The 14,627-nt window shown below is 42.8% G+C and overlaps 1 protein-coding gene across 5 annotated transcripts in view; it reads left to right on the top strand.

Annotated features, from left to right (window-relative positions):
* The window catches only part of RALGAPA2 (Ral GTPase activating protein catalytic subunit alpha 2), a 203,763-nt gene that overhangs the window by 87,211 nt on the left and 101,925 nt on the right, over positions 1-14,627 (top strand). For all 5 annotated transcript variants that reach the window (XM_077309751.1, XM_077309750.1, XM_077309748.1 and 2 more), the window contains one exon: positions 12,002-12,130. In XM_077309751.1, the coding sequence (XP_077165866.1) occupies positions 12,002-12,130 (129 nt within the window). The remainder of the gene's footprint in view (positions 1-12,001; positions 12,131-14,627) is intronic.

The following is a 14,627-nucleotide window of genomic DNA, read 5'->3' on the forward strand; positions in this document are numbered from 1 at the left end:
GTTGTGAACAAATATTAAAATGAGGGCAGAAAAGGGGAGGGGGGTCTGAAAGCACTTCCTCAGAATAGGTGAACTCTTAGTGCAGGACTTGGTCAAAGAAGCTTCTAGTCATTTTGAAGCTACCAGCTCTGGAGAAAAAATATTGCACCTTCTCACCTGTCCATTGTATCCTGCCTTCCAGACAGCTTTGCATGGACATAACTTTTGCATGTCAAAATCCCAAATAACTGAAATATAGTTCTCACACTCTGTGTAAGATATTCAGGTGTTATGTCTGGTCCCACATAAGTTGCTGCTCTTAGGCTTGACTGTCCAAGGGCCTGAAAGTTGTTGAGGCCAGTTCAGTCAGAGGGGTGGGACAACACAGTCTTGTTTCCTAACATATGTTGCTTCCTCAACAGAATATCTAGCTAATCCTAATAGTCCCCTAAATTCTCCAGATGTGTTGTTGAACAATGCTATTCTTTATATATAAAGACCTTACCATCCTGCTGGCAACATGCTGAGCCTCTGATTGGTCCTCACTGGGGGATATCCCTCCAATAGAGTGATGGCAGTCTCTGACTGAGGGCCAATCATAGGCTCTTCCCTGCCCCTCTGCTCCTCCTCTTCCTCTGTGCCACTTCCCAGCAATTAGCATGAAGAGGAAGAGCAGCCAGGAGGTAAGCCCAGGAGCTGGGGACAGCGGTCCAGTCATGCTTCACCGCAGCCATCCTTTGCTTCCCAACCTCCTGGCTGTAGGGAGGGCCATCTTGCTGTGCCCTCCAGCAGCTGCGCAGTGCACCTAAGCCTCCTGGCCATGGGGAGAGGTCGTCCAGCCTAGCCTGCCTCCTGGCTCTCCCTGTTTTACAAGAGCAAGGGTGCAAAGGCAGAGGGTGAAGAGCAGCAGGACTTCTGCAGATCATGGCAGCCCAGCTGACAAGCTTGGCTGCCCTTCTCTGCAGGGGCTCTTCCATCCTTCTATGGCACATTTTACAAATGGGCTTTGCTACTAGTACTAGAATAAAGGAAAAGGCATTGTAAAGTCACTGTGAAGAAGACACAGCTGCTGTGTGCTCTAAAAGCAAAATCCAGGTTGTTCTCCTTCAGACTCTGTCTTCCTCCAAACACATCCATTGTTTCCAGGCAAAAATAACTGCAGTCATCAAGTGGGGGCAACGGCAGAGAGTAGTTCGTATTGGTCTGCAGCACAACAGCTAGATTTCAGCTCAGTAGCTTCTTAAAGACAAACAAAATTGTGGTTTTGGGGGGGGGCGGGCTTTTAAGAGCCTTTGTCTCAGATCTCCCCAAAATCTTGTTGGTCTCTGAGGTGTTACTGGGCTGGATTCTAACTGGAAAAAATAATTCATTCAGTTACATATCAGATTTGAAATATATGTGAAATAAAATTTTGTCCCAAGCAGCAAAACAAGTCCCCCCCCCTCATGCAAGGCAAAATTTTACATTGATGAGAGTAAAAGATGGGAATTTCCATGGGAGGTTAATAGTACCACATCCTACTTTGTATGTCTCAGTAAATTTTCAGTAAGAGACACAGTAGGTTTTATGGGATCTCTTGAATTTAGACATGACAAGTGTTATGGGATCTCCTGAATTTATTTGGAATAACAAGTGTAGCTCTTTAAATCAACTGATGCATTATGGGAGTAAGTGTGTTCATGAGCCACAGCCCAAAAGTTTAATTCTCAATAAATACATTAGTCTTTATGGTCTCCTTCACGCACAGCTATTTCTCTAGGATTCATCTGATTGATTGATTTTGCATTGTTTGGGTGTTGGTCTTCAGAATTTGCTGTATCAGACTAATTCCCAGTTTTATGGAGTGTTAATTTTAACTGGCATCTCAACAAACAGCTGTGATGGGTGCCCATAGTTCTTAGGAATTTAATTTTGAAAGTGCAGGATGTGCACGTGAGCTAATGCCTAGCATAATAGCCATTTTAATACTTTCATAACTCCCTTTGCAACATGACAGTGAAGTAGTTATAAGCCTTGTGCTCCATAATTCTGTTCAGAGTTGCCTTTTTTAGTGGGGGAAGAAGGCACAAAATGACAGCTGGCTGCTGCCCCTGCATATGATTCAGAGCTGATGTCCCTGCTTGCTTCCTTGCTTGCTTGCTTCCTTCCCTCTACCCCCCTTCCCTTTTCTTCTTGCTGAAAAGCATCACAGCTAAGAGAGCAAGGCTATGCAACTGTTGCATCATTTCATTTTTTAATTTGCGAAATTGCATCATACTATTGGTGTGAAAATCAATTTGAATTAGAGGCTCTGAAAATAACTATATGCTGTAAATTGCCAAATTCTGACAACCCAAAAGCTGTATTTATGGAAATTAAACTATTTGTATTTCCCTAATCTGCATGTTCCTTGCAATTTGCACAACTCATTTGGGGAGGCAGTTGTGTTTTATGTTGTGAGGGAGAGTGTTTTGGGTGGTGGCGGTGGTTGTTTTCAAGGCACGGGGAGGTCAGATGATGGGGAAAGCCCTCCAAACCATTCCCACATCTTCCTGCACATTTCCAGACTCTGCTCAGTCACTACCAAGCAAGAGAACAGACAGAGACCAAGTGTGCTTACAGCTCCAGTGATTTGCGCAGAAACCCAATCTGCACAGTAGAGTGGAAAGCAGAGCGGGGAAAGTGAGGCAGATCTCACCTGGAGCAGTGTCGCAAAAACAAAGAGACCTGATATATATATATCACAAGCTATTATTTTTGAAAAGGTTACATCATATATATTATGATGATGCTCACTAGCAGCAACAAAACTTGTATTATCTTAAATAGGGAGAGGTTCTGCTGTGGAAACGCATGACTAAAAATCTGCCACTTAATTTAAATGTCCCTCCTTTTTAAAAGGGAAAAGATGGTAAGCTCTTCAGTCACCAAAATGTCGTCCCATTCTCTGTAATTAAGGGTAGGAATTAATCTGTGAAAATACCAGCTTGTTTTTAGTGCGGAACAACCAACAGTCCTTTTAAGACAGATGGTGGGCTCTCATGTTACATCTGGAAATGGCTACAGTTTGAACAGCGCTGAGAAAGGGGCATTTTTAAAACTGGCCTGTCTGTGAACTTGAAGCAAGTCGTGGGGGTGGAAATGTTTTTAAGTGATCTTTGCCACAATTTTTAATGCCGCTACTTTGACAGTGACAGTCTGTAAAACGATAATGCTTCTTATTGCGGCAGAACCTGGAGAGTTCCCCCTTTTGTTGTCCCATTTGCAGCACCGCAGTGCAGAATTTTGAATTGCCAGAGTTTGTAATGGTTCTTCCTGCCCTTTTCCATAACAACATCAACACTAAATTATACTGCTGCAATTATGTAAACAATGAAAATGCTTCCAGAACAAATCCCTCATTTAAAATTTTCAATTTCTGTAATTGTGGAATGATTTGGAGCCATAATCAGACAGAATTATTCTACACATTTATCAGTCAATTATAAAAGAAGGAAAGAAATGCTGGATAAGTAAACGTATTTCGGTTGCCATCTCCCTGTGCATATGCTTCTCCCCAGTTGCTGTGTACCTAGCATTCAATTAAAATGATTGATTTACTAGGCTTTAAGCTGCTGAATGCTGCTTACATTTATAGACTTGTACTTTAAAAGGATGGAAACAACCTGGCCTGTTTGAACTACCTGATTGTTTTTTTTTTTTTTGTGGTTTTTTTTTTTTGCAAGATCATTGACATAAAGCAGATGTTTTTGTGTGGTTACTTTCTCAGGAGTCAAAATCTCTTTATAGATTGCTGGTTCATTTCATGACAGGTAGTTTTTTATCTTTCGGTATTTAATGTTCAGTAAAAACAGTTTGCCAAAACTCCCTGGCAACCTTGAAGTCAACCTAAGTCAGTCACCATAAAAAAATTGAGTCACAAACTATTATTTTTGAAAAGGTTACAATAGAGGTTGAGGTTAAACATTACACACCTTCAGCCTTTGGAAGTGATTAATAATAAATCTATGAATAACCAGTGATCTATAAGAAAAGTGTTCATGAAGATTCTAGGGTTGCCAACCCCCAGCTAGAGCCTGGAGATCTCCCGGAATTATAACTGATCTCCAGACCAGAGAAATAAGTTCCCCTGAAGAAAATGGCTGCTTTGGAATATGGACTCTGGCATTGTACCTGGCTGAGGCCACTACAAACCCTTCTCCCCCCCCAAAAAAAAATCTACAGGAATTTCTCAATCAAGAATTTGCAGGACATGTCAAATTTGCTCATCCCAGGTGGGATTTGTACTGGCTTTAGCCCTCGGCAGTGTCATATTTGCATTTGCAGTCACTATGATCTTGAGCAGACTTTCTCAACCAGGGTTAATGAAACCCTGGGATTTCTTGATGGCCCTGGAAGGGTTTCCCGGATGGATGTGTTTAGTAATTTTTTATATACTTTTAAAATTTGGTAAACAATTTTTGGTGATATAACTGTATATGGCCATTTTGACCCACTCATCCCTCCCAAAATGGCCAATAATGGGCCTGGAGGGGGTGGGAAGGGGAGGGGACCTGATGGGTGTGTGCTAGGGACGTACACCTCGGCTCGGCCGCCTCGGCGATCACTGAAGCCCGAGGCGGCACATAGGAAGCCAGCACCATGGAGCAGAGAGCAGTGTGCCACCCCTGCTATCCATGCCATGGCGCTGGCCTCCTATGCACTATCTTGGGCTTTGATGATCGCCAAGGCAGCCAAGCCAAGCCACAGGTACACATATATGTTTCCCAATCATATTCTGCACAATCACACTACTTCTGGGGTTTCTTGAAGCCTGAAGAATCTTTCAGGTATTTCTCAACAGTAAAAGTGTTGAGAAAGGCTAATCTAGATCCAGGTCACAATGGATAGATCTGACACTACCCCAAGATTTGTGAATTCTATGTAGCATCAATGACAAAACTATGATTTTGAGGGGGTTAATTTGTGAAAGGAATTAGATTTTGATTTTGCTTACCACCCTGTTGTATGTTTAACTTCAACAGAGGAAATCTCAAAAGCAATTTGTAGTCCAGAAAACCAGAAAAGAGGAAGACCAAACCTGAGATGAATTGACTCAGTACAAGCCTTCAATTTTCAAGACCTGACCAAAGCTGTTATCTAGGATATTTTGGAGGCAATTAATTCAGAGGGTCATCATCAATCGGAAGCAACTTGACCACACACAAATACAATATAAATGAACTTTAGCTCTTCGTAGTATTGTAGCTGAGCCTCCACTCTGTATTCTCACTCCTATTAAAAAAGAAAGGAACCAAAGAACTTGTTAGGGAGATAAAGTTTTATCTTACCTATATTTTAAACAAAAGTATAAAGCTGACTAGTTCTCTCACAGAGACAGGTGAGACCTTAAAACAAATTTTGCAATATAAATATGTACTTGGTCACTAATTGATCCCAGACTGATCTGATAATCTTTGTCTTGTGAAAAGAGTATGGCCTTTGTCTGCATGCACACAAAAGCTCACACTGGGAATAAAACTCCGTTGGTCTTAAGGGTGTCATCGGAATCAAACTTCAAACCAACATGGCTACACACCTGAATTAAGCTTTTCCCTTGTACATTTTCATGTGTCCCTCCCCCCCTTTCCACTAAACTTCAGCAGTTGAATGTGATAATAAACAATTATCTGGTCTTTACTCTTATTATCTGAAAAACTAAATGTTGACATATAAATTGAACAGGCGCAGCAGTCTTCTTTATATGTACTGAGAGTTAGAGAATAATCTATATAGATTCCAGAAAGCATTTGGGGGGTGGAAAGTATTTTTCCTTTGTCAGATCAAATTGTGTGTGTGTGTGTGTGTCCTTATTAGAGTAAAAGTGAAACGAGCTGTTCATTGGCATACTCGCTGGCTGTTTAGACGCTCTTTTGAAGGGGTATAGGACTTAGGGATATGCGCCTCGGCTTGGCTGCTTCGGCGATCACCAAGGCCAGCGCCATAGTGCACATTACCAGTATAGGTGAATAATTTTCATTTATGCTAAAAGGCTGGGTGTAGAGCATTTTATTTTCAGCTGGAAGCTGTCACCTGGCTCCCCAGATTTTCTTCAGTCTTCTGTTTCCACAAAGGGATGTAGAATTCTAAAAAATCAACATACACACTCTTCTTCTTCTTCTCCTCCTCCTCCTCCTCCAAAAATAGTGTTCTGGGCAAGTGAGAGGTGGGGTGGCCCTTGTTTAAAAAAAGGAAAGAAACAGAAGTGTCCTCATTTCAGTGATAACTGAGTCACACAAGAATTCACAGGACCCACTCTGTTTAGTGTACTTAACTGTGGGATATTTTGTCATGTTTAAGCCACCATATGTTATCCCCAGGCAGACAAGCTAAAGAGCATTCGAAATGGTCAGCAAAAATGAGCCTAGGCCTGGGAAGTGTATCATGTTTATCCTCACAAAAAGATTAATGGCAACAGTGGGCATTCAGGTACTTTCCAACCAGCTTGGTGATGTCAGAAAGCAGGAGGGAACAACAGTTTTTTCTAGCTTTTCAGGGAAGATCCAGATCAAGATTCTGGTAACAACACAGTAGGCAGGAATTGAATATAATAACCTTGCTGGATGGTAGAACGGATGGTTTGGAGATGCTGCAGAATTTTTAAATTCTGGAAAGTATTGTGAAAGCTGGGTCAGCATATGTTTGGTACAATTTATGCCAAACTATAAGATGATGCAGAGTTCCTTAATCTGTTTTACAGCCAGATCATATTAATCTGTTTACTCATAAGAAACAACCACTGAGATCAGTCAGGATTATTCTCAGATAAGTGCATATTGGCCTGCAAACTTAATCTTCTGTTGTGCGGACTTAGAAGGGTATAACTCTGCTCAGGGCTGCGTTGTTAGAATGCTTGTATGTTTTCCCTAATGGGCGCACAGTAACTGCAAGACCATTTTGTGTGTTTGTGTGTATTTTCCCATCAAGCTGCTTCCAATTTATAGCAATCCTATGAATTAATGGCCTCCAAAACATCCTGTTGCTAACAGGACTCTCCGTTTGCAAGACCTGAATGAGGCTTCCCTGCCTGAGTCGGTCCATCTCAGGACGGATCTTCCTCTTCTGTTTTATGCAAGGAAAATAGTATGTCCGAGGGAAGGAGTTAAACTGTTTTTCTTCCCAAATTCATGTCTGCCGCTGTTTACGTAGGATAAATGTTGTGTGGCTTCAGGCATGGAACTTCCGACATCTCTTTTTCCTTGATCCTTATAATATAGCATATAAGGTCAGCCACTAATAGCCTTGTCTCTAACTTGATAGAATTTTAAGAGAAAAACTGCAATGTTAAATATGTGAATGACTTAAAGTATGCTTTGCTTTCACCAATGTATGTGGTGCTATATTAGATGAACAAATATGGTGGCGTCTATGGCCGTATTTCTCAGTGGTATAATTATGTTCCCCCTCATTTGGATGGCCCAGGGTTGGTAAGTGGGGAAGGTAAGTGGGGTTGGCCTGGTTCGTATTTCAATGGAAAGCCAGCAAGGAAGTCCAGGGTTGCTGCCCAGAGGCAGGCCCTGGCAAAAACTATCTCTGAACATGCCTTGAAGATCTTACAGTGTTGCCATGTTAACTGCAACTTGACAGGACTTTTTACCTATAATCTCAATCGTATGTTTCCTTTCTTATACATCTGTCTGTAGAGACGATAACATGCAATAGTCCAAAATGAGTTCTGCATTGTTCACAAAATGTTGTGTAGCACCCCAGTTGTTTGTGACATAAGCTTCTGTAGGCAGTAGTCTGCTTCATCAGAGCTCTTTGCTTGCTCGCCATGTGTGTACTCAAGATAATAAGGGTGACTCTATTGTTTCATTTCCAGGAAATGTGATTATTATTGTACCTGTAAAGAAATTGCTGCAGACTCTCTAAATTTCTTTTGAGACACCAGTTACCTTTGCATACATTTGTTTAGCAGATCCATTCATTGTCATATTCAAGAAAACCAACAGAATCCATCTTGCTTAAAGCTTCTAAAAGGAAGGAGAGAGAGAAAAGTACTAAAAAGGTAAAGACCAGGGGTAGTCAAACTGCGGCCCTCCAGATGTCCATGAACTTCAATTCCCAGAAGCCCCTGTCAGCATTCGCTGGCAGGGGCTTCTGGGAATTGTAGTTCATGGACATCTGGAGAGCCGCAGTTTGACTACCCCTGGTATAGACAATGCATGGATGCCTGGCCTTGACCCTGTTGTTAGTACCAGGTTTCTAGTCTAGGGTAACCCCAGGAGGGGGCAGAGGCTTCAAAAGCCAGCATCCTGGTGTCCCATTTCTTCACTGACTCAGTGGTAAACTATCACACTGGTATGTAAAAGGTGTCCAATTCAATCACTGACATCTCCAGCTAAAAGAACAAGATAGGAGGCAATATGAAAGACCTCTGCCTTCAAGGCTGAAGAACTTGGCCAGTAGACAATACTGATCTTGATGGACCAATGGTCTGATTAGCTATAAGGCAGTTTGATGTGTTCGTGTGAACCTGGAAGTGACTTTGGTGGCAGCAGCACCCCAGGAATTTCCCAGGTCTCTCCTCTTTTACCATAGAGATTTGGAAATTCCTAGAGCATCTTATGATGGAAGTGATGATGCCATAAGACAATGTGCCATCATTTCCCTCCCCCTTGTGCACAATTTTGCTCCCCGTTCTCCATCAAGCAGCAGCAGAAGCGCCAGCCCTCAGGGTGGCAACCCCAGTTCAGCCATCAGCAGATTAGCCTGAAGTCTGCATGGTCCCATTTTTCATTCACTTCACTGGAACTTGCACAGCAGAACTTCCTGGTGAACTGTATCCTTTGTGCCTTTGTCTCCCAGCTGAATAACCTTAGAAAACAAAGACATCTGGGATGGGAAGAAAGGGTAGAGGGCTTGAGCCCAGCCCTCTCATTTTAGAAATGAAGCACGAAGGATTTGGATTGAACTTTCAGACATGTAGTTTTGCTTGCTCCTTTTAGAAAATATTTCAGCAGCAGCATTATTAGCATTAAGATTCAGAAAGGAGTTAAATGTGCTGTTTTCCCTTGTGTGGGTGCATGAAATTGATACAAATGCAGCAAGGTTAACAGTTAGTACTTATTAATCTTTAAAAATACTCCTCTGCTGCCTTTCATGCCAAGATTCATGAGTCTTTTTATTGCAGCATATGTCAACAGAGATGCAGCCCCATCTGCTGTGATAGAGCTTGTTCAGACACTAGGCGCGCAGCACAATGCTTACCTCTTTCAGTAATTACAGGTGTGTTGTGTGGAGCCCAATGCATTAATCAGCCCCTTAATTATGGGAAAGGTGGATCTTTTGTTCTGTCTTCCGAGCAGGAGTTTACCAGCCACTTTACGAGCTCCAGCGTCCATCTGCTCATTCTTTCACAATATTTGCCTTGACTGATATTGCCTTTAAAATGTATCACGGGAAGTGATTAAAACCCGTTTGAACATTAACCTGAGCGGCGTTTCAGAGGTGAAAATGCTGGCTGCTGTGATGCTAAAATTTATTTACCTTTTAAAGCACATTTCTGTAAAAACATCCATCATGTTGGGTTGCGATAGAGAAAGATTAAGGTCAGCAACTTTTGTCCATCAGCTATTTTTAAATCCAATATCCAATCCAATATAATATAATAATAAAGCAAAACACAGCCAAACTTCCTTAGATCCACAGTGGAAAACTTTAATTTATGAGAAAGGGACATGAAGGTCTAAAACAAAATTTCAAGTCAGTTGATGTGGAGGATATGAGTTTGCTAGCAAAAGTCTAGTTACATGAGATTTTGACTTATTTCAATATAATTTGTACTAACATTTTCTTATATTGTCCTCTTCCCCACCCCCCTTTCCCCTCTTGTAATATATTGTTATGGCCCCTTATGACATAAACAAGTAAAACTGATTTTTGAATCAGGGGAGATAGTCATGCAAGTTCATCCGTGCTTCCTTAGGCTAGTGTTGATTTCTAGACAACAAGAAGTAGAACAAAAAACGAATGGAGGCCAAAGATGCTTGCTAACCCCTTTTCAAGCCTGTGAGCATGAGTCAGTCGGTTTTATACTATTACAGTATTCCTACAGCATATGCATTTTGAGGTCTGCAAGGCCTGGAGACAAATTGCTTTTCTGTTCATTATATTTTCAGGGGAGTTTGCTTTTCTCAGCAGAGCTAATGGTTGCCTTGAGGGGTGGTCTTGGCAGACAGGCAAGTGAGGGGGAGGGACCATGGCTCATTGGTACAACATCTGCTTGACACACAGGGAGGTTCAGTCCCAAGTTTAGTCTTTGGCATCTTCAGTTAAAAGGATCAGGTAGGAGATGAGACCCTGATGGGTTCCAGCCAGTCTGAGGAAGACTGACTTTAATGGACTAGTGGTCTAAGGCATCTTCCTGTGTCCATGTGGAAGACTTAAAACTAAATAGATTCCACAGCTGCTCTTATACTGTTCTTATACTCCTCCAAAGAGAGCAGGGTCTTTCTTTCTGGCCCTGTGAGAGAACGATCTCCCCCCCCCCTCCCCGTCCACCCTAATGCAGCAAATCATAAATAGTTAGGATAGTCCCCTTGAATGGAGTTCAAGCAGCATGGCATTCTTCTAAGCATTCTTATCATTTTGATGGGTGAAGTGAAAGGCAGGAATTTCAAATGCTGGTGGAATGTGGTCTATCCCATAAGAGTTCTTAAATCTTTCTTTGAAGAGGTGAGATTTTCTGAACTTGAACTATCTCCATTTCCAAAGATGGGTTAAAATTTTTGCCAAAAAATCCCTAATTCTGTTTGCTCAGAGGCTGCAGTCTCAATCAGACTTCCTCCACAGGAGTCAGTCATCCCATCTTCTTTCAGAAGAACAAGAAGGGACATAAGCAGTGAGGGTGGGCGGGGGGGGGGGTGAATAGAACACCTCGATGCCTTTCTTCCCTCACTTCACACACGAGCATTTGGCCTCTGTAGGAAGTAGGTTGGAACCTTCATTTTGTTTTGCTGGTGGTGGTACTTTTCTCCATTGCAAGGAGCCATCTTTGGAAATTTTTAAACAGAGCCTAGATAGCCATCTGTCGGAGAGGGTGATTCTGTGAAGGCAAAGGGGTGGCAGGTGGCAGTAGATGAGCGATTGGGATGTGAGTGTCCTGCATAGTGCAGGGGGTTGGACTAGATGACCCATGAGGTCCCTTCCAACTCTATGATTCTATGAGCCTGGCATATAGTACTCTTACATCACTGGAGGAGTGCTGTATGTTATCAGGGAATTCCTAATGTTCAACATTGTTGAACAAAATAGCAGTTCCAGCCCACTTTCCCCCCTTTTTTTAGCATCAAGGGTTGTGCTGTGAACCAGACAGAATTATATATCAACAGATTGCGGGGGGGGGGGGGGGGTTGGCTGTTATAGAACAGAACCAGGGCATAGCAAAGGTATCAGGTCAAGCAGCTAGAGCTGAGTGCATTTTTAAAAAATGCATTGCAACTTGGATGTTGAAGGTATTCTGAATGTTTTCCCCCTCCCCACATATCTGTTGTAGTTTGGCTTACTTTTGTGAAATGTGGTTATGTGAATGTAGTAGATGGATATAGGCAGGTTTCTGTGATGTCACTGGTGATGTCCCTTTCCTTCATATTGGTGACTTTATGAAAAGGTTATTTTATTTTGCATACATTTTCTGAACGTGTTGGAATACTCCTGATAGAATCGCTGCAGCATGGGAGTTTTTGTGTAACTTTTAGAAAGGAACAAAAGTTTTGTCAAATGCCATGAATATGACTTCTGACATTTCTTTCTTTAAAAGAAAAGTAGCAGCAAATTTTAAGCTGGGTGCTTCTTCTGCTCAGCGCAGGAATGAATGTATCCCCTTGTTTAGCAAGGCAAAACCTCAACCAGCAGTGAGTTCACTGCCAAGTCTTTATCTCCTGAGCAGCACATCTCCTTCAGGCTGCAGTGTGGACAAAAGGGCGCTGGTGCTACAGCCCTCTGGCAAAGGTCTTAACAGGCTGTAAACCTAAAAGCTCCGTTTCCCCCCTTCTTTCTCCAGGATGTCTTAAATACGGTCATCAGGCACTGCCCACCCTACTTTTTCTTCTTGGGCTTACCTGGCTTCACGTTGCTGATAGGAGACTTCATCACAGCTGCAGCCAGAGTGCTGAGTACAAACATGCTGGAAGTAAGTATGGCAATGCTGCCTGTCCGTGTTCCCGAGAGAGGGCACCGTCGTTAGTGAGGTTCAGATTTCTCTACTCTAACAGGTGTCGGCTCATTAGTGCAATGTGAGACCGGGCTCTGGGGGCAGACACCGTGGCAGCTGAGGTGTGAAATTGTAGGATAAGGTGACACACGAGGACTGCAGAGGTGTTTCATCAAAAGGACAAAGTGTGAGAAATCATCTCCTCGCTAATAGAGCAGCACCATTTGCACTCTAAAAGCAAGACTGGAGCTTCAGAGTCTTGAAAGGTGTTGGGGGTTTTGTAGTGGTTTTTCTGGGGAGGGGGATGAGAAAATATTGTTAAATGAGAAGCCATGTAATTTTTCCTGCGACAGATGGAATATGTGGCACAGAGAAGGAGTCATTTTTAAAACCCATAATTATTGCTGTATGGTCCAAGTGTACTGTCTTGGGTCTGAATGAGGCTGCGTTTATTGTTTATTTATGTTCAAGACTAGATTCAAAGCCTGTTCGTGAGAACGGGCTTAGAAAGCCCCCCCCCCCCCCCGCCGTGGCTGCCCAGCAGATACATAGAGGCAGCATTGACCCCGGGTGTGGCATTTCTGGGCCCAGTGGGAAGGCCTGCCCCCCCTCCCCCCCCAGCAGCAGCGCAGCCTTCCCCTCGGGCCTAGAAGCACACCCGGGGCCTCCTTCTTTACTCACAGTGTCCTGCCACTTCCCCATCGCTTTCTGGCCTGTCCTGGTGAGGGCCTAGATTGTGTCCTCACCAGATTGGCCAGAACTGCTGTCTGTCCTGGTGATGGGCCAGTCAGGAGGCGCTTTGCGCCTTCCAATTGGCCCCTTATCCAAACTGGTCCTGCCCGTTCTCCGCCCACTTAGCCCTTACGAATTATGAAGAAGGGAAAGATGCACATAGAAACTTGTATGATGCAGACTGAGGAGATTAACGTACACAGGAATCTGAGTTTAATGATAATTTTGAGGTGTCTGGTCCTTATTTCTAAGTTTATAAAAGCACTCTTTTTAATTTTTACATCAAAAATTGATGGTGAGGAGATGGAATTTTTCAAATTTATTTTTATTGGATCACAAATTAATGTGAGTGGCGATTGCAGTATGGAAATAAAATGTTGGATAGCTCTGGGTCGCTCAGCAATGATGAGCTTGAACCAAACAAGGATATAAGCCTGACTACCAAACGTAGACCCTCTTGTGGTGCAGGATGGTAAGGCAGCTGACATGTTGTCTGAAACTCTGACCATGAGGCTGGGAGTTCGATCCCAGCAGCCGGCTCAAGGTTGACTCAGCCTTCCATCCTTCCGAGGTCGGTAAAATGAGTACCCAGCTTGCTGGGGGGTAAACGGTCATGACTGGGGAAGGCACTGGCAAGCCACCCCGTATTGAGTCTGCCAAGAAAATACTAGAGGGCATCACCTCAAGGGTCAGACATGGCCCGGTGCTTGCACAGGGGATACCTTTACCTTTACCTGTATATTAGTTAGATCTATCAGTAGCCACCTGCGGTAGATAAAACTGAATGCTGAAAAAAAATCAGACAACAGAAAAATCTATTAGTTTGAACTCTGGTGCTGGAGAAGGCTTCTGCGGGGCCCATGGACAGCAAAAGTCATGAACAAGGAAATACTACAGCACATAAAGCCTGATATATCACTCACTGGTAGGGAAAATCATGAAACTCCAGCTCACTTACTTTTTGCCATACCATGCGATCCAACTCAACGGGGAAGGCGATTGTGCTCGGATTGGTCAGTGGAAAAAGGAAACCAGGCTGACAGTGTGGTGGTTAGACACAATCAAAATGGACGCTGGCCAGAGCATTATACAACTAAAAGGAGTGGTGCAAGATCAGAAATCATGGTGACAGTTGAGCCATAGGATCACCAAAAGTCAAACTGGATTAAATGGCTATCACCATTCTTTTTCCAGTTGACTGCCATGTTAAAAATGTATGTAAATGGACAAGAATTGAACATCAGTAAATCACTGGGAAAATATTCTAAAAGCAGTTTTGACTTCAGGATCTATCAAACACTTCTCAACTATATTTTCCCTAGGAAAGAAGGTTTTGGTTCCTTTGGTATGGGTGTGGGATGAGGGGATGTATTAGCAATTCATCATCATCATCATACTATCAATAAAATGTGCAGAAAACTATTTAAATCAGAAATGTGACCATTCCGTTATATTCTTGAGTCTGATATCAATAATTGGAAAGGAAACCAACATAAATACATTATCTGGGAATTGTTTTGTGGTCTACTTACCATACTATCTAAAGGAAATCATATATTGACTAGTCATGCACCATTCATTTGGTCTCCAAAGAGACATATGCAGGAACATCTTCAGAGCAATTCTGTGATACTTTAACAGATTTCCATGCACCGAGGTTGAAGCAGTCTAGGAAGGCACTTTTATATGCTGCCCTACCGATCCGTACCTTGATGTTCAGCATTGCTACCAGTTTTATCATTCA

Source organism: Paroedura picta, chromosome 14 (genome assembly GCF_049243985.1).
Source record: "Paroedura picta isolate Pp20150507F chromosome 14, Ppicta_v3.0, whole genome shotgun sequence".
Classification (NCBI taxonomy): Eukaryota; Metazoa; Chordata; class Lepidosauria; order Squamata; family Gekkonidae; genus Paroedura; species Paroedura picta.